The sequence below is a fragment of the Lepidothrix coronata genome, unplaced genomic scaffold (assembly GCF_001604755.1).
Source record: "Lepidothrix coronata isolate B3197 unplaced genomic scaffold, Lepidothrix_coronata-1.0 Scaffold9, whole genome shotgun sequence".
Taxonomy (NCBI): domain Eukaryota; kingdom Metazoa; phylum Chordata; class Aves; order Passeriformes; family Pipridae; genus Lepidothrix; species Lepidothrix coronata.
In genome coordinates this window covers 8,312,169-8,333,570 of record NW_016690189.1, presented here as the reverse complement: position 1 = coordinate 8,333,570, position 21,402 = coordinate 8,312,169, and the positions used below count along the sequence as shown (strand labels likewise).

Genomic DNA, 21,402 nt, shown 5'->3' with positions numbered 1-21,402 from the left:
AGGAAGAAGGGTGGAGTTTAAACAGTTTGAGAGATATTGATTCAAAGATCATTAAAACAATGATGTAACTAGTCATAAAGGGTATTCTATTCTGTAAAATTAGTAGCAGATTAATATATATGCTTAAATTGTTGAGGCTTTAAGTGGTAAACTAGTTTTATCGGTGATGAAAAAAGGTGAAAGAATAAAGATAAGAAGCTGAAAGTCTAGCATTAACTCTAAGAAGTGAGCAAATATCTATATGTAGATCAATGACAGATAAATCTGTCATTGCCCAAGAATTTAAGTAAATTCCCCTCAAGGTGCTGAAGCCCCACTTGCTGTCAGGCTCTGTTCTGTACCTGACAGGATCAGTGACTAACAACACAAGTTACACCAAGTCCTGTAACAAAAGAAGCTCAACTGCATTCACTGAAGGAACCACTTGCTCTAATATCCATTCCTGTCACCAGCAACAGAAGGTGGACAGGAGTGCATGAATGTTCAATTCATTACCCTTACAAGGCTTTGCTTTGACAGTTTGACACAATGAACTATTTAACATACCTGTAAGAAACCAGCTTTGACACACAATGATTTAGGGCAAGAAGCATGTAGTACTTGCTGAAGGAGACTCATCTCTTTATACAGATGCTCAACTGGTTGATCTAGTTAGCTGAACCAAACATCTATTGCAGTAAAAGTGCTGGGCATCCACTCAGACACAATGTTCTACTCCCATGGGATTCTTGCAATAGCTCTTGTCAAAAGATTAATTTGGTTTTGGATAATAATGCACAAACATAAAAGATGTTTTAGCTTCTATATTATTTCAATGGGAAAGTATCTTCTTCCAAAGAGCTTTCAGAAAGCATTGGGAAAAAATGAGATAATTTAATTAAATAATTTACATAATCATGACTGACAGACCAGCCATTAAGATTTGTAGAAAGACAGCAGAAGAACCAGATTTCATCTCATGCACAGCTTGAAAAGGTCAACTCACAGAAGCTGGACTGCTTAAAAAATGTATCAGAAAAGCCAAACGTAGTCAGATGAAAATGGTTTTCAATGACCAACATAATTTAAAGTAGCTCCTGTGGAGTGGTTTAGTAAACTTGTTGCAAAATAAGAGATTCAACCCCAGTGCATTTGCAGGAAAGCCAGTGGGAAAAAGTGAAGATTTATTTTATTTTTTTATTTTCCACGCAATCCCTTCCTTCTAGATCACACACTAGATTATTTTTGTACTGAACTTCAAAAGGAAGCAAGATATAATAAAAATGCCCACTGTTTTTACATAAAGTAAAAATAAAACTAAAATAACTAAAAATACCATGGTGTGCAGTCTAGAAAGAACTTTTAAGGAAAGGGAAAAAAGCAATCAGTGGAACTGCAGGTTGTGGAGGGCATCAACAAAACAAAACAGGCTAGCGCACGCAAATGTATCAGGCTACATCTAATATCCTCATAGGCTGTTTTAGGCAACACTGAGGGGAAAGCTGTAAGACTAGACTGTCAGGTAAAGTACACATGAAATTGGTTATACCATGTCTGGACCTGCACAGAGCCTGCATGAGGCCTCCCAGTGCTCCCAGTTCTGGTGTAAGCATGAACAAGGTCAACTTGCATGACTCTAGGCCCACAGATCTCAGGGATGATTCATCGAAGTCCTACCCCTTCACAGGTGATTCACCAATCAAAGGCAAAAAGCCACAATTGGTCTACACCTGAAAATGTAACCATCTGAATCCAAAGGTCTAACAGACTGAGTTAACACGTTCGCATTTTTTACTGAAACAAAAGCTTCAAGGCCATCTCAGTGAAAAAGTCTGACATAAATACGGTCTTTCTAAGTGTAAGACCTTCTTAAGCTAAAATTCTGACACACAGGCTGAAGACTGTCTTTGATCCATTTTACCATTCCATCTCTGAAGAGTATCCCATTAGTTGCTAAATTAATCTCTCACATTTACCTTTTTTACTTGTGTTTCTTCCACTCATTTTTTCCACCTGAGAAATGGCTTCTTCCCAGCAGCTGTTGCTTGCCTGGATATGAGGCTGAATAAACTTTAGTTTTTGTTCAAGAACCTGATGGGCTTCTGTTGTCAACTCAGGTGTCTCCTTAGTGCTAACAAGTTTTTCAAGTTCATCCTCAAGAATTATTACCCTAAGTAATAAGGAGATGAACAGCAATAAGTAATAATAAATATTTTACTTCACCATTCCTCTAAGTATTTAATTTAATATACTGTTATTCTCCTCACATTTTAAGTTTCTAACTTAGTCAATTCCTCAAAGATGCCCCACAATTTTAAAAATAAAATAATTTTCTCTACATCAAGATACATTGCTCACCTGCATTCATTACAGTAATTCTTATATGTAAGATTAAAGGAGTAGGACAGTCTCAACCGTTTCACCAAGGCAGTGACAAATCTTTAAAAATATTTATTAGGTAGTTATTATAACATTCTTGTAAAGCATTTAGTATGTTGCAAAATCAATAGGAGATAAGTTTTCAGATTTTTTCAAGGGAGTGACAGAAGTAAGGCAAGATCTTGGTGTACTGCTTATCCTCAAATTTTCACCAGATACTTAAAGAATCACCAGGAAAAAATATCAGATAGCCCATACTGTGTACTGATATACCTATAATTGGAGACTTGCATGTATCTGCCTTTTTTTTCTTTCAATCTGGGATACAAACTTAAAACCCAAAGAACTTCAAAACATTCTGCCTACCTGCACATTCTCTTAATTCATGTGTAAACTTACTCATTGAGCAGCGCCTTGAGGTGAAGCTGCAAGCTGCGTACTGCTGTCTGAAGGCTGTTCAGCTCCCTTGACTTCTGCTTTGTTCTGGGTGGCCATTCCAAACCCGACTGGTGCTGAGTTTCAAAGTACCGATAAAACTCGTAGCTTCTCCTAAGCTCCTCCAAGCAGGCAGCGTGTGTGTGAGGTAGGCCTTGAGTCACATCGGACAGGATGTGATGAGGCAGCCGTTCAGGGGAGACCAAGGGCTTGGGGGACGCATTGGCTGGGGAGAGGAGCAGCACCAGCCTCCTGAAGAATTCTGAACTCTGCCCTACCCAGAGCTGAAAGAGGACCTGCAAAAGAGGGTAGGGTCAGCTCTGTGCACCTGGGAAGATAGTCGGCCTCCAAAGTAAATGTACAGATACACCACGGGAAAACATTCCCTGGCCACCAACAGGAACTTCGAAAAACTGCAAAAATTTGCTGACTGTTTTTGATGGGTATCCCAGACCACGTGAGGTTCAGATCTTGTGAACCTTAGGTGACTGTTAATTCTTTGATGAAGGATATTAAATGGGATTATGTTCAGAAGATTGTCAGTACTAAAACCTCATATTCTCATCAGGCAGTTTCATTATTTGCTATAATCTCCACATACCCTACAGCTCAGGAAGGGCTGCCAAAATTCCAGTGGCAGCAAAAACATTTTTCCCTTTATAATGCCAATCATTTCTAAGATCTGGTAACTACCGCGTTGCCCCACACCCAACCTTGAAACAGGAGCCTAATTGCACTGTACTTCAACAAAAAAACATTTTACATCTGAAGAAAGCTGAGCTGCTAACTTATTCCTTTTTTTCAGCCACAGTGAGAAATTTCACCAATACCACTAAGGAGGAAAAGGCTTGTAAGAAATTAATCGATTCACAACATTATATATGGTCCTAAAGAGGCTCCATCTGGGAGCAAGGCAACCCACAATTTCAATTTCTTTCTTTCAATTTTGACTTCCAATGAAATGTAAAGAACTGTTTCCTTAGTTTAGAGAAAGCTGTTTGCTCAGTAGACCGTGACAGAACAGCAACACCTTATGTCTCTAAAATAAAAAGGAAAAGTTATGACACTTTTCTCTGCAATACTGGCCCTTATTAAAAGGGATCAACTGCAGGTGACCATGACATGAAGTCTGAAATCAAGCATTCCAGACTGAGGAAGACAAAATATTTACTCATCATGCTTTTGATATATCCAAGGGTATATCAAAAATACTGGGATGCAAACTGACAAAATATGCCAAAAGAATAAAAAAATGTTCTCAAATCACAAAAAATGCTCATGAGAAAAAAGAACAAATTAATTACATGAAATTAATTTGGGGCACACATGCAAGACTGATTTGACTGGGTGCAAAAATAAAAAGCAGACAAATGGGCAGCAATCACTCAAGTGTCCCTGAATGTGTGGTGCCCCGGACAAAAAGTCAAAAGCTCATGCTATAATATGCATAAAAGAAGACCAATCCCTTCCACCAGACATAAGGCACAAGCAGTGAAAAAGTAGCACACAGAAATAGTGAATTTCAGGAATTGATAATCATAATCCAAAACGTACCTGAAAAAAGGCACAATGATGAGAGAAAAGGAAATTCCAGATGTATTTATGGTTGTAAGTAGCTTGCTCTGCCAATGACTCCTGATGATTTCTGCTGATTTTTGCTTAACCTCACAAAATATCCAACTGGCTCTCCTCAGTTTAAATTGGTATTTTTTTCTTTAGCCAAAAATTTTCACTCTTTCAATTGGTTTACTTCAAGGACAAGGTAGGCAAAAGACACATGCTACATTTGTCATATGGCCTAGACACGGGCTTGAATGGAAATTAAAATATTAACTAAATCTGGATACATCTCGTATTCTACCTGCATTTTAACATAAAGTCAAGTTCTCTCAAAAAACCCAAACAAACTGAGGAGGACCACACATAAATCCAGGGCTCACAACACAAGTGTGTCCCCAGGTTATCGGAGTATATCTATTTTATTGCCTACACAGGAATCTGCCTAGGACTGATTTATGTTAATTTAGCTTGGTTTGACTACACCCCACCCAGCCTACACCACCGTCTGTTATGAGTTAACATAAACTGAGATTTACTAGTTGTGAGCTTAACTGTATCCAGAAAGCATCCCAACTAGTTTAACTAAAACAGATTTCAGTTAAACTACCGCAAATTGCAGGTAAACAAAGACTTAGCCTACAAGCTTAGGCACCTCTGGATGGCTTCTGCTTAAAAAGAAGTGGGTAAATTAGCAGGCTTGTATGACTGCAAGCTGTATGACTTCAGCTAACGAAAAGGCAAGGAAAAAAATCCCAAGGCTTTTATCTGTTGTTGTGCTTACAACTAATTAGACAAAGCCTCAAAGTTTAGTAATCACTATTACTGGTAACATTTACTGTCAGAACAAAAGTAGTCAAGGTCTACAAATTAAGTGAAAAAAACACAACAAAAGCCAACCCCTTAGAAAGACATAAGTCACATAATATTGGATTTTTCCATTAAAAAAACAATGTTAAAAGGGAACTATCTTTGCAGAGGACCAATAGACTGTAAAAGGCTTGTATTCATATTAGATCTTCCTTCCAATTGACTCATGGAAATAAAAAATACCTAACATCTCAAAACAAAATAGATAAAAAGGTCATTATATGATTGTCATTCTGTTCAGTTAAAAGTTTTTCAAAGATCAAAGAACCACACTGGCTCACAGCAGTGGGGGTCCAAGCTTATGATTTCTACTCCTCAGTGTAACTGAACACTGCCATTCCCTTTGGCAAGTACAACTAATTTGTATCTTCTGATGTCTCTCTTTTTATTCATGTCAAGAGATTAGATTAAAAAGGAGTAAGTACAAATCTGGAAATTATTTTATACGGCTGGGATCAAGCAAAATCAGAAAGCAAAAAATAATGTTTACGGAGATTGATTGGGCTGATTATAGAAAACTGACTTGAATTTCCATGATTTGCAGAAAAAAATCCTAATGTTGTATTGTGCAACTTCTCTTCCATTACACGCAAAACGAAATCACCTGAATGCCAATAAATGTAGAAACACATGATAAGAGACTGATTACATCTCCCTCTCAACTCACCGTGTTACTACAGGCTAGTACCTACAAGCCACAGGACTTCATGACAACAGAAAGAGATTTTCCCCAGGAGCCTGCATGGATGTACATGTCCTTCTAGGAGAGGTTACCTTGAGCGCAGGCAAGCTGAAGCCATCGGTTAGGTTGTGTGCCTCCTCTTCTGAGACCTGCTCTTCACTCAGTCCCAGACCCAGTTCCTTAAAGGGCACTACACAGATGTAACTGGTCACGTTGTCACTCTCTGAGTTCAGAGGGTAGGTTTAGCTGGGGTTAAGGTGCTTAACAAAGCCACTTTTGCGTTAAACAGAAAAGGAAAGAAACACCTAATAAGGTTTCTTAGTCCTGGTAATTTGTATGAAAGCACATATGTTCCTCCCAAATCCACCCGAATCCTGTTTAATTGAACGTTTTGCAATCCTTATTTGGAGATCAAGTTTTAAAGGCTCTTAGAAGGATGAGAGCTGAGACACTGAAAAACCCCTCTGTTTAAATATAAACAGATAAAAAGAAACAAAACTGATGAAAAGCCCCTGCATCTCTTTTAAGCGGGAGAAACAGCTTACTTGTAAATATTAAGTTTCCAAAAGATAGCACATGTCAATCTTAAACCAGAAATCATATATTTTAAAGAGGAAAGAGGAGAACAATTGCGCAATTTGAAGTTTCAAAGGTAGCCTGTGTTACAGACCAAACTCAGGATGATGCGAACTCCCTGAGAGTTCTGTCTGTGGAAGAACTACTCAGAGATCTTTACAGTAAAAGGTCATTGACATTTCAGACAGCATTGTGAAGAACAGGAGCTCCCTGACTGTCATACCATCAACTTCATTGATTACATCGCTGTAAAGCCACTATGATCTTGGCAGGAAGAGCAGTGAACTGGTATCTATTAACATTATTTGGCACATGTAAATTCTCAGGAGGAAAGTGTACATTTCTAGCCCTCAGAAACACTTAAAAAGCAGGAAGCAAGCACAATATAACAGATACCAGAAGATAGATAAAATAACTCATAGACCAGGAAGCATTTATTTTAAAATAGCACTAATTTTAGGCTAACCTCAGGCTGGGGAAGAGGAACAGTTCAAGATTTTTGCACATTTTTCAACAGTCAACCAGTCACAAAATAGTAAAATTTGTTTTAAAACAGCAACTTACAACTTATAGTCAGTCATAAGCACAAAACTACATTTGTTCCACAGAAATATATATATTGGTAAAGCATGCATGAAAATAAGGTCTTAATTTGAAATATGGGTTTTTTCATTTATAATTTGATCTACAGACTGAATGCTCTCATCTCTAGCACATAAGGCTGATTAGAAGAACTTGTTTCCTGTCCAACTAATATGTTTTCTTGGGAAGCTACACGTTCCATCCACTTTCACTCCCAAATTTTCCACGTGCTAAATTCTCATAGGATTGAACATGCAAAGGTGATTTGCTCAAGAAAATGTTTACCACTTGAGTAGGAGAACCTTGCATAAAAAAATAACACTCTGTGTCCCAGAAAATAGTAAAGTGAAGTGTCCAGGATCTAAACAAACAAACACATTTCTCCCTACTTTTTCCACAAAGTCTAGAAACAAAGAAGCCTATTAAGTGTTCAGACAAAAACCTGCAATGCAAATTAATTAGGAATAGAATATTACTGTTGCCACCAGCAGCTGCCTCACAGAAATGGTGCCTACGCTAAATTAACCTGACAGCATGCCCAGCAGATGGAGCACATAGGATGAGGATGGTAACTCCAAAAGAAACTGAAAAGTCAAGTCAAAACCCTTCAGGACCACTTATCTCAGAGACTAATCGTATTCCTTGTTAATATTTTCCTGCAACAAGACATTTCCAACAGCAGGAACACCATAAGAAGTAGTTTGGACACGTGAATTTCTAAGTCACGCTAAAGCAATTCCAGGCAACATCTAAATGAGAGGTTTGACCAAAGGAGCCACTTTCCAATGTCTCAGCCAGGAATTCCATTCCCAGTGGCCTCCTGCACCTCCTGTCTTGCCCTCCTCTATTGCAGCCCTCCCACTCCCATTTCTATCTGACAGATGAAAGCAGAGAACTGATCCCATGCCCTCATTAGCTTCCTAAACCAAACTTTTAGAAAGTTTAAACACATACCTGTCTGTTTTTATAACACTATTTATGCCTTGCCAGCAGGGAACAACATCTTACACCTATGGCAAAATTAAAGTTTTTTCAGTTTACATGGTCCAACACCCATGTCCTACCTATCAAAATAGTTCAATGGAAATGGAGTATCACACCATCCTGCATCGGCTGAGGAGGAGACTATTAACATCTTCCAGTAACATAAACTACAAAATTTCCTCCATCTGTCTTGTATATAATTAAATCAGATTCCCATGACGTAGAATCCACAAGACTATTAAGTATAAAACCACTAAGCAGCAGTATGCTGAGCAAAGCATCACCTGAGTTATTACACAGTTCAATGGAGCACAGTGCAGAGAGCTGTTGAACTATTCTGTGCAACATCCTGTAAATACTTCACCCAAAACACCTTATTTCTAGTTTAAGCTTTCAGCCATTGCAGCCTGCTATACCCTTATCTTCTGGATTACTAGAGAAATACTCTTCTATTTTCTCTGACATTTTGTTCTATGATTTTGAGCAATGTACTTTTGCCAATATGAACAAATTAGAGTAAGAATGACATGAGAAAATGCTGAATTGTTTCTGCTAGTACCCAACTGTCCCTTCACACAAAATGTAAATAATATGACTTTCCATCTCATTAAATTACTGGTCCACCAAGTTTGACACGAATGTCTGGTATAAAGCTAAAGTATAACTGTATATTTTTTCTACTTTACATGGGAACAAATTTTTAATTAGGGCAAAATTAATTAATTCTACTCACTGAAGGCAGCTATCTAGCTAAAAGGGGGCACACTAACCACAAGCAAATATTTTTGAACTTTTAGTTTTATTGAAGTGAGTAATGATAATACATCAAGTTTATGCAATTTGTATCACCACGAATAAACCTGTGAACTAAAACTTTTAATTCTCTGTAACAGGTTCATCAGACAGATCTCCTTCTAACATATTTGAGACATACATTAACACAAAAGCCAAATCTTCTGCAGATAATTTTGGTAGGAGAAGTAATACTGATGGCTATAAAAGCTACCGTTAATGGATTAGCACAGATCAATATATCCCTTAATATTTAATTTATTTACTAATTTATTATATAATAAGTCACTCATTTCTTTCTACAGCTCAGATTAATACCTAGATTTGCCAGTTTTTAAGACTAAACCCAACAGGTACCAGCTTAGCCCCTCAAGAATATTTTCTTCCTTGCATCTCTTGAAGTTATAACATAAGAAAAATGGCTTAAGTTCAAAGCAGTTTCCCTTTGGCTTCCAGTAGGGTTAGACTTACTGAGTCAAAGTATGCATTTGATAGTTATCTCAGAAATAATCAAATACAATGAAGCATATGTTTAGCAACCTACTTAAGACTACTAACAAAAAAATCTCTCAAGGCAGTGTAAAGTAAAGCTACAAGCTCTGCAGTTTCCATTTGTTGACAAAATGAGATACAAATTTATAAATGTTTTTAAGATTGAACTTTCCTCTATTTTACTGTACAGTTTCAGGGTAGATTTAAAACAATGTAAGTATGAAAATTTACAGTAGCATTTAGCTCAATGTCTGTACATTGTCTATACAACATTATTCACTGAAATTACTTTTTCAGGGAAAAAAACCAACCCATTGAAATAGATTTTGCTTATTATTGAAAACCTTTTTGACTTCACATTATATACATGCAACCTGTCTGAGAAAACAGTTCCTCTAAGAGGCTGTTTGGCTGATTTTATTAAGCACATATAAATGCATATTTTCAAAGTGGAGGAGTAAATTGATCTTTTTGCAGATTGCTGATGAAAGTAACCTTGGAAAAATAATTAATCCACAGATATTTCTAGTAAGTTCCAAGTAAATAAGAATATTTTAAATGAAAGCTTAAATCAAAGTATATCTTTTACTACATTAGTGACTTTAACACTATTTTCTACAATACTTTAACCATTATATCTAATAATAAACGTCTCTGTTTGAGATGTTTACCATAGTCTTAAGGCAACAATTATCTTTGCTGCATTATAAAGTTCAATTTCATATTTCCAGGTTTATTATAAGAAACACCAGGATAAAAGAAAATAGAACATACTTTGCATTATCATTCTTTTGTAGGCCTGTATATCACCCAGAAGGCCCAGTCACAGGCCAGGACCTTATTTTAATAACTGGACATTACACAATAAGGGTATCTGGAGTTAAAGGCTCACCACTGTTGTTGAATGAAAAGCATTATACCCACATTGCAGTATCAACTGAATACCATCAACCAAGGAAAGCAAACTCTAGTATGGAAGTTTCCTGTGTATACATGCACAGAAATGTTTCCATGAAATGCACACTCCATGGTTAAAAGCTGTGGCTGTCCTACGCAGTTGCTCACACTCTTACGAAATTATCACTTCTTATTCTTTAAAGAGGAAAATCGCCCTAAAGAATGATCAACCCTCAATTAAAACGGAACTAAGATTTGATCATTAGTGTATTAGCTGGGCAGATTCAAATTCTTGAGAGTAGGAGTTGTTTTGCATATTATATTTCTATTGAAAATTTTTCCAAGCAAAAATAATGCATTTTTTTTCTTGCCTAAATACTAAGATACATCTGCTCTGCAACAAAAAATACAAAGCAATATCCAGTAAAACAAAAAAAAAAATTTTAAACAGAATTAACACTAACTAGGGAAAATAGGTTTGGGGTTTTTTTAAATGCAATATTGTAATATTAATCCAAATTTTATACATTTGGAATGTTTTTCAAATACCTGTTTCTCTATTAAAAGCATTTTGTTTTGCCGTTGCCAGTGTAAATCACTAATAGTCCTGCTGGATTCATATATCTCACAATGCTCAGAAAAAGCAAATTTCAAACAGAAATTCATTAATTCATGACCAAACAACTGAGAGGAATGAAAGTTGAGAATATCTTCTCATTTGATGGAAAGCCAGACTTACTAAAAAGACCTGTAAAAGTCAGAATAGGGATCTCATTTCCAGATTTTGGATGGAAATTCCTTTCCTTTAATTTATTGCCTCACTTCTTTATTTAATCTCTCCAGTTTCTCTTTCTCCTTGCTGTAGACCAGATCTCTGCTAACAATCTGATGATGGAAAAGAGCATTAAAGTTGTCTCAAGTCGCAGCTGTAAATGCTTTCAACATGAAGGAATCTTTGGGCCCTCCATCATAAGAGTAGCATTTACTTGTACAAGGCATTGGAATCCATTTGAAAGATCCTCCTTGCCATCAATACTCCTGTAATACATGTAATGTTTTCAGGCATTCATGATAGTGTGTGTGGGGGGAATCAAACAAAGGTAACTTGGAACTACCTTAAAGCTGTCCTTAATTATCTTGGTGGGGAGAAAGAATCCTTCAAATGCTACCTCTGGTTTTGTCACTATATTCTGCACAAATATAATGCATCTCTTTTCATTTGTCAAGAACCTATCTATATAAACTAAACCTCGATAAATTTTTGGCCATTTATTTCTGCTGGCCCTTACTACTGTGTATCTACATAGTAAATTGCTATAAATTTTCAAGGACAGATATAAATGTCAAATTATCCAAACTAAACAAAACTTTCTTCTCTCCCATTCCTTAATTTAAAAGCCATTCCTTAAATTTAGTTGTATTAAAACTCGTGGACAGTCTAATACACACCAATAATTCTTGAACCTGTAACTTTCCTGGCCACAAAAACAATTACACACCTGTGATAACCACTGCTGGACTGACTTTCTCCATGTTGGAGGATGTTTGGGAAGGACATGTTAGCTGCCTATTTTCAGATCTCTCTTCCTATGTTCTTAGAAGTGATTCTTGACTATTTCCAAGCTAAGTATCAGTTGCTCTCATCAACATGTCTGAACCAGAGTAATTTTTTTTTCCTTTACACAGCAAATACACCCTATTCCTCAGAGCTAAGTCTTGAGGCCAGAATAAGGATGCCTATTCCTACAGAAATTAATATTTGGCAAAGAAGCACTAATTTGCTTCGAAGCAAATGCACACACGTGCAGCTCTGTGTGTGTCACTGTGTGTGTACACATTAACACTCAATATATTCATCTATTTGCCAGACAACATTTATTAATCAAGATTAAGTTCCAGGAAGACCAAAGAAGTACTTTGTTGTGTCAGATTTTCAACACTCACATTACCATCGGCTTTTGTGTCCTTGTATTTTTTTTTTCAGATTAGGAACATATCTGTTTTAAATTTTGCTGTAATTTAGGGTGAATACATTGTTATTTCCTATATAGTACAATAAGTACAATAAACATAGGAAAAAACCTTGAAATGCTAAAGCCATTTAAGAAAGTATCAATTCATTGAAAAAATAGAGATGACACTTTACAAAATGTAATCTGAACAAAGAGTTCTGGTCTGATTCAGAGTAAAAACTCCTTGCTTTTAAATGTGCCTTTTGGCTAAATTAATGTAATCAGTTCCACTCAGCTTGTCTGAAACAGAACATCAACTTACCTTTGAACACAGGGATGTTGAGAGAAAGGCCATTTGTTCAGAGAAGAGGATATTTTGGTGCAAGGGAAAAAGATGGTTAAGAGGAATTATAAAACAAAAGCCCGAAGGACTCTGAAATACATCACTGGCACTTACACCAAAGGCACGGGTGTCTGTAACTGGGACAATGTTTTCAGTGCAATCAATGCATCCGCACAGTACACAGAGGCAAAAATTTTAAACACATTCCAAAACAAGCATAAGCCCCAATTTACTATGCTACCTTTTCTTTACTTTGTCTAGATACATAATTAGAAATCGTATGTTTCTAGAAATACTGACTCTAAACATTGACACAACCACAGGTAGGTAATATGGAGTATCTTCACTCATGGCTTTGTACAGAAAGGATATTTTTTCAGCATGTACAGAGTGGCCAGTCTTGAAGCCCGAAAGTTGGCTCTGACGGATCGATACACGGCCTTCCGGAGACCAATCAGGTGCTGACTAGGATGCTGTCCAGCTTTATTAAATGGGCAAGCAGCACTGACCCTGTCAAGCAAACTTGAAAAGTAAAATGTGATACAACTGTACAGATGTCCTAAAGTATTTTTAAAAGACAGTACATAAGCTTTCTTATTCCATTATTTAGAAAACTTTTTCAAACCACTCAGAAACTATGAGATTTAAAAAAAAAAATCCATCCTATCAGTGATATATTTTATCAACATTTCAGATGGTAGCCAGGATTCCTCAGTAGATAGCCTGATTCTATTCTCATCTGAGCCATGGCAAAACTCCTACGCACATTTATTTTCTCTAAAATTTTCTAAGATAATACACTAAGGGTAGACAAGCTGTAAAACTATTACACTGTCAGCTTTGGAAGTTTTAATAAACAGGTATTTAACACATCTCTTTACATCTAGTTTATTCTTTCAATAATTTTTGCAGAAAAAATGTGCCACTACATAGTTACTCATGCAAAATACTATATTCATTTAACTTCCTCCATGCAGAAACTTTTCTAGGTCAAGAGAAATATTATTTGAGTGGTGACACAGATTTTATCATCATGCAATGAATGACAGCTGTGTTTGTGGGAGTTTTGACAGGTAAACACATGAAATATATGCAACCATACAAGTACATTTGAAATTATATTTGGCATCCACCTGTTCAGGTGAATACACCATTTAAAAGAAACTATGCCATTTGCCTATCAGAATATACTTCAGAATGGCTTTAGCACTGTAAGAAATTGCCTCATTTGGAAACAAAATGAATTGTGAACTGGGTGAACATCACACATGTCTGAGTAACGTTAAGCTCCAGCTATATCTATTCATATACAACCTGATGCCACACCTATGACTGAGACACTGTAAACGGCCTAGGTGTACTCTGCTTGCTGGGGCTGTGTTTAGTAGAATCAGCTTGGGAATGAACATAGTGCAGATGGCCAATAGGATGATCAATTGGGATTAATTGTTTGGGGACTGGAAGCCTGCTTCTGCTCTCACCTTTCCAAGGGCAGGTGAGGAGGTGAATCCATGTCCACAATCACTTAAAAGGGAAAAGCTTACAGGGTACCTGGCAAGACTGAGGTGTGTTGCTGCCTTGGTAACTGTTTCTGTAGCCTGTCTGACCAAAAAAGCTAAGTCAGCAGGCCTGACCCTGCTGGAAAAATGTCAGTCCTACTTCCATGTGCTTAGCTGGGCCATGCTGAACATTGCCAGGAGGGGAAATAGCTTATGGCCTTCACTGTCAACTATGAAAAGCAATGCAGACCACCCAGTGAGCAAGGCTGGACCCATATCAGTATGTTAAGCATAATTAACACAAGCGGATTCATGCCAAATATTGCCATATACTGAATATGCTAGCTGAAATACAATATAAAATATCTGCATACCACATTAAATTATGTGATATTCAAATGGTTTATATAACATCTCATAACTTTAAAATCTGATTAAAATAAAAAAACTGTATTCATTTCCATTTCTAAATGTAAATTTGAAATGCCTAGCCTAGATGTACATTTCACTAGGGACCACAGCATGTAATGCAGTACATGCCAAGCTCTAATGTTTCTCTGGCTTTCCAAGGTAACAAGTGGAAGTATTTATATATAAACTCTCACATCAGTTTGTAGACTCAAGCCCAGGGGGAATTGTCAGAAACAGGCTCAAAGAAAAGGAGGAAAATTCTTCTACTGTAAAAAAGAGACAAAGGTCCATGTTCTTCTATAGCGATGAAAGCATTTCCAACTTCAACACAGAATAAATATAGCACAACTCATGCACAGCACGTAGTGCCAGTACTGAGCAAAACAATCTGTTTTCCTTCTGGAAAGGCTTGATTCAGTCTTTTCAGAAAATAATTCTTCTTTATTCCACTAACCTTAGATTAGTATAATTTGTTATAAATGTCTACATGTCAGACATGTCATATCCCTAACTTCCCAATGTTTCATTTATCTTCACAGAATCACAGAATTGTTTGATCTTCAAGGAAGGGACCTTGAAGATCCTCTAGTTCCAACCACCCTGCCATGAGCAGGGACACCTTCCACTAGACCAAGCTGCTCGAAGCCCCATCCAGCCTAGCCTTGAACATGTCCAGGATGGGGCATCTGCAGCTTCCTGTGTCCCACCACCCTCATAGTAAGAATTTCTTCCTAATATCTAATCTAAACCTGCCCTATTTCAGATTAAGCCATTCTCCCTTGTCATATCACTACATACTCTTGTAAAAATTCTCTATTATCTTCTATATATTTTAATTTGACTTACAAAATGTTATCAGCTTTGCATATCAGCCACAAGTAGCAAGAAGAAAAAAAGGTTAAAGATGAATTTTCTTTCCTACTGCTCCAGACCCATGTTACTTGTAAAGAACAGTGACATATTTCTCCATTATTTTCACAAGCTAAATCTTAAATTGGCTTTCAACTTCCAACAAATTTATATAGACACATTGAAACCCATTCCTGCACTCCAACATGAAAGCTGTTCTACAAAGATGCTAATATGCACCAAGATGTGCTCATAGGGTTTAATTCCAGTTTAAAATATAGTAGAAAGGGAGCATTTTGGAAAAGAAGTTAATTATTTCAGTGACAGGCAAGGGAATAAATACTTGCTGCTTATTGCTGCAGCCTTTCATTATGTATTCCTTCAGTTCTCATTTTATAATGTGCAAGACAGTGGACATACTTTCATTACGCTGCAGAAATTCCAGGCTGCAATCCACGATCAGGCTTCATTTGTCTAATTACGAGTGAAGCAATTAGACAGAAATACTGCCTTTCTGCCTGAGTAGAGCATTGCCTAACCTTTGCTACACAATTTCTGTAAACCAAATTACTCATGTGAGCTCTTGGCCATCTCTGCATCGCAGAGCTTGTACGACTAGGCACACCTGAAACACCACCAGCAGTGCTAAACACTTCTGAAGGCCATTCTGGAATCAGAATATCTTTGAGGGTAGCTAATATAAGAAAAGCCCGACAGGATTACAGAATCACAGAACAGTTAAGGTTGGGAGGGACCAATGGAAATTATCTAGTCCAAGCTCCCTGCTCAAGTTCTCAGTTTCTGTTCTGTATGGCTGCTGTGAGTTTTATAGGGTGGGAGGGGAATGAAGGCAAAATTACGTTTGAATAGTATTTGAGTATAGCAGTCACTACCACACAGTAGTAAATACTGAACTAGTGATGACCAACCAAAACCTCATCAGAAATAATCTGACATTTACAGAGACAGTCCAATATCAATTAATAAGGGGCAAATAGGGTATAATAAAGCAAAAACCATAGATATTTCAAAGCATATATAATTTAGCCTACAAAAATAGCAATGGATGGTGCCACGGGGAAGAAAACGACGAGTGGAGCACAAGGAACTTCAGCTGCAGACCTGGGCTTGCCCTATCACAGTTTAGCTAAGAACAGCTAGTCAAAATCTGAACTTGGTACTATTTGTCAGCTTCAGTATCTTTCCATTCACAATATGATTAATGCACAGCCCAAAGTATGCTGAGCTAGCAGTACCTTAAAACACTTGCCTATGTGTCACTGACCAGGATGCTGCACTACCTGATTGAACTCTCATTCTTTAAGGATGTAAAATAACACAAGACAATACTCATTAACGTTTCAGGTGCAACCATTTCTATTGCCACGTGACTCTCTGAACAAGCACTAAGATTCTGACAAGATTACTACAGGAGATCATACTAAACTTTGTTCTGCTGAGGTTTATTGTTGCAAAATTCTAGAAGAAAAATGAGATAACCAATTTTTTGGATCATATACAAAGTGCTACCTCAAGCAAAGAATTTCTCATTGATCTGTGCAGCAGCATCTCTTGCATATGTGGATGTAGGAAAGGACACTCTGGAGTTAGAACTTCCTCCAGGCTAAACCAAACCAAAACTTGTACAGCACTGACTTCTTTATACTGTACAATTGTTCCAATGAGGATGTCAGTCAGACTTCTCCCACTCCATCCATACTCCAAAGTCTTTTGAAAAGTTTGCCAAAGTTTTAAGTAAAGAGGCTATTAGATCAAGCATCAGCTTAAAGACCAGTCTGTTTTTTGTTAATCTGTTATCTAAGAAATGTAGTAAAAGAACAAGGCAGCAGCAATTTAGACATTGACCAGAAGTTCGTTTGCTTAAACTTAGGCAAAAATCCAAATGTTTTTCTCATCTGTAATTTGGACAAGCCCTAACAATAATTTCTTTTAAGAACCCATTTGCAAAGATAAGACTGCCTATTGCTTAACTATATGCTTCTTCAGCAAAAAAACCAGATCAAAACAAAACACATAGCTAGGCAGACTGAATACATGCTTATGCATTCCGAAGGGAGAACGAAACGTTTCTTCAATGAAGCACACTGAAGGTATCTCAAGCTAGAAAATTAATCCAAAATCTCAAGTCTGCAGTTTCAAGCTTGCATGTAAGAACTTGTGCCTGAATGCAAAATAGTTGGTCTGGCACAAACAAACAACTTCTTGGTGCATGCAAGGGAATGTTTTATTGTTTTTAGAAAGAAGTCAACTGTATTTTAGGTGTTGGCGTTCCCCACCTCCTTTAGCCTTAAGTCTAACTGGCACAGGTATGTATCTCACCACAGGTTGTTACAAGGGAAAAGCATCCATGCCAATGAGAGTGCACAGAAGCAGGCCTCTTGGCTTTGGAATCATTGCATACACTGAACACGTTCTGATGTCCTTTCACATAGCAAACAAACAAAACTTACCAAATCACTACAAGAGCTAAGTAATCAGAAACACTTTCACACCTCTTAAGTGAGAGAGGCAAATTCAATAGTAACTAATTTAAGAAGTGAACATTTCAACAATTGTATGCAAGAAAAAAGAGTAATATTAACTTTATTTGAGGTGGGAAATGACCTTTGATGGTCTTGCTGATTACTTTGTTCTCACTACTTCAGACTGTTATTTGTTAAATAAAAATAGAATGGTTTTCATGTTATCTTGTTTTCTAAACTATGAATGATTACTTGCAGATAAGTTTATTTACATATATTTGGTAACATAAGATAAAAAAAATCTCAAACAACCAACTCTCTAAATGACTTCCCAAAATCATTAACTGAATTAGTTCAAAATCCATTTCTTTGTGTATTTCATTGCTAGTAGAGCAGGAGATTTCAAAGACATATGAGTTTTGTGAAACTTAATCCACCTTCAGGATGCAGGGTTTTAACACTGAGTTGTTAGAATTCATTCTTTTAGTATGAATTGCAATTATACTATTTTATGTAAACAAAAACCTTTAAGTACTGTTTTTCAGTAATTCCACTTGTTACAGGAGACAGTGTAACAAGACAATTTTAGAAGACAGCGGGTTTGAATGGATCTGTGCATTAAATAAATTGAAATACAGACTCACAGGGTAAATCCTCTGGAAATTACTTCAGTCTCTTGAATGAGTCGTAGAGCTTTCCTCACGAGATTAGTAAAAGCTCGGCTATTTGCCACTGTTTCTTCCAGCTGGATACAGTATTTTCGCAGGGACATTTGCAGCTTGGCTGTCCTCCATGTGCCCCATACTCTAAAGACTGCATAGACAAGCAGAACTAGTCCCCACAGCAGCCACGATGATTCCTTCCACCACGAAGGAAGCATAAGCAGTGCACTTACAAAGGCAAGAAACAGCGAAACATCCCTGCAAACGGAGAAAGTATCATCAACCACAGATTCCTGAGGTCAAACAAGAGGTAAAAAAATCCCAAAATTTTCAGTTACGTTTAGGATTACAACACCTTATTATGGGGCTTTTATGTAGGTCCTGAAAGGAGTTGTGAACACCAAAAACTACGCTAGTAGCAGACTTAGATGAATACGTACATGATATTACATGCTTGGTATACTCTAAGGAAACATTTCTCCAGCTTTTTATAACATGAGTAAAAGAATAATATACCACTTCGAAAGGTCAGTTTCTCTTACATGTGACTTAAAAAAAAAAAAAAAGGAAAAAGAAAAAAATAGAAAAAGAAAAAACCTGACTACTCAGAATTATAAGCCAGGGCATGTAGGAACCGTAATATCTGTACTTCCAGGTTCAAGAGTACAGCAGGGAAGGGCATGTTTCTTTTGGTAGCAAATCCCTCAAGTAATGCCAGATGTATTTTTTCTAGAGTCTGACTCATTTAACTTGGACACCAACGCACTACTAGTTTTTAACACATTTTTATAAATATGGTTTGAATAGTCATTTTAAATACTTTGGCAGCTTTTGAAAATCCTTGAAGAACAGAGTTCCTAGTATCTCGGTTCAGTTATTTCTAAAGGACATTTCAAAAACTTCACAGTTATTTTTTTTCTAGAAAAATTCAACACAAATAACTGCTAAAAAATACACTGTGTTTCATATATATTAGTTTTGTAAAATAATTACAATCTTCACAGAGATGGATGGGACATTGGCTTCAAGGTGCGTTTCAACTACAGTTTTTCAGAATTTTTTCAGTGAAAAATATTCACTTTCTTTACGCCATAAAACTGTATGTAAGCTAAATGTATCCTGCATTTAGATTTTGAAGTATTCACAAGGAATATTTTTCCATTTCTAAAATAAGACATGGTCTCTGGGTTTCTATTTTCTGGATGGCTTTGTGGGCAAATTTCAACAAGCTTTACAAGTGTTAACTTTTCAGGGCTACTGGCTCCTGATAGGTCCAGGGTTAAAATAGTCCAGGGTTAAATAGTCCAAAATAGTCCCTTTAAAAGGGACAGACACACAGACTCTAATTTCCTTGGTAAATGAAAAAAATAAATCACAACAATTAAAAGACTAAAAGAGATATAAGAGCTCACTTTGTCCATTTTCAGTTTTTGGTTAGCCCAGATCATCATGGACAGACCAAAGATGAGACTTCACAACCCGTGCAGAGAGCCATTCCAACTCATGAGTATCCGTAAAGTTCAAAAGATTTCCCCCAAGTTCAGTCTGAATCACTGGCAGATTAATTGCATTATTTTTCCTCACATTTTTCCCTTTTATGAACAGAACAAATGACAACTGATCCCCACATTCCTAACCACCTTCTACACATCCTAACACTATCAATCCAAGTTTCTTTTCTGGAATAGTACTGCATATCCAATTATTCATCACTTTGTGTTTATTAATTTAACTTTTCCTTCCCAAGTGCAGCATTAGACTTCTGTCTTTATTGACTTTTCTATCGATTTCAAGGTATTTCTCCAATCTAATTTTGACTCTCTATTCTATGAAAACACAAACTTGGTGTCATCTGTAAGTTGAGCAATATTCACTTATTTTGTAAGTGTACTTTATCATCTGAACAGTTAAAGAAACCGAATAATGCTAGGACCAGAAAAATCTAGTTCAAACGTTCTCTTTTGACAGAGAACATCAATAATGACATAACTTAAACAATTGGGGTTGACTATAATAATTTTATCTATTTTTCTAACATATGTATGACAAAATAGCACTGGGCTGTGTTATAAGATTTTTACCTACTGATTCCTGTCCGTTTCTGAGCAAGACACTCTGTCAAAACAACAACTGGCCTTGTTATTTTTCAAATACAGGTGCTAGTTGTTCAGATAATGCTGCAGTCAGCCCCCTCAGTATTCTTGAGTCAATTCCACACAACTTTCTTGACTTCAATGCATCCTATTTAAATAGTTTTTAGTTTATTCTTCTGGTATTCTACATCTGAAAATTATTTGCACATCCCACCTCACCTCTCCCCCTTGCAGCATATTTTATGAAGACCACAGCAAAAAACCCACTTTTCAATTCAGTCCTCACAATCATGTCTCATTTCTCAAAATCACCTTTGTATAGCTTTAGAAATTAATGAATTAATCAACCATGTTAGTTCTTCCTAATAGAATATATTAGTTTCGAAGTATCCATTCATGTTCAAGTAGCTATCTCAGATTAAAATTCACTCTTTGAATAAAATGCCTGAAGAAACAAAACACTCTTATAAAAAGTCTGGGGACTAGTGGACCAAAGGACCTGCAAAAAAAAGTTACTTTAATGCTGCATTTTATTTCAAGAACATACAATATATTTTTTGCTTGTTTCTCAGTGAATATAGTGGTAGATATTCTCCATACAATACCAAATATTAGGAGTTGCTAGGGAGCGCAGTGTTGGAAGCTGTCTGTTTTCCTGTTGCTTACACTGCCCCGCAGACAGGATACTGGGGTCAAGGAACTCAATCAGTTCCACATCCTCCTGCAGCAGAACTTCCTGTTGCAGGATGGTACGGAGCGTGTCAACTCGAAATCCAACATCCTTACCACAAACGGGCAGGAGAGAAAACAGGCATTAGTAAAGAATATGCAAATTCTTAAAATTAAGTTAGCAGAACAAGGAAAACACCCAGACACTACACTTTA

At 36.7% G+C, this 21,402-nt stretch overlaps 1 protein-coding gene across 3 annotated transcripts in view; it reads right to left on the bottom strand.

The window, feature by feature from the left end:
- VEZT (vezatin, adherens junctions transmembrane protein) overlaps positions 1-21,402 on the bottom strand; it is a 65,561-nt gene that overhangs the window by 19,117 nt on the left and 25,042 nt on the right. For 2 of the 3 annotated variants that reach the window (XM_017804425.1, XM_017804427.1), the window contains exons 4-9: positions 21,123-21,298; positions 18,407-18,682; positions 12,893-13,042; positions 5,995-6,142; positions 2,758-3,089; positions 1,956-2,149 (exon numbers count right to left, since the gene is read on the bottom strand). In XM_017804425.1, the coding sequence (XP_017659914.1) occupies positions 1,956-2,149; positions 2,758-3,089; positions 5,995-6,142; positions 12,893-13,042; positions 18,407-18,682; positions 21,123-21,298 (1,276 nt within the window). The remainder of the gene's footprint in view (positions 1-1,955; positions 2,150-2,757; positions 3,090-5,994; positions 6,143-12,892; positions 13,043-18,406; positions 18,683-21,122; positions 21,299-21,402) is intronic. The other variant, XM_017804426.1, reaches the window with a different exon arrangement.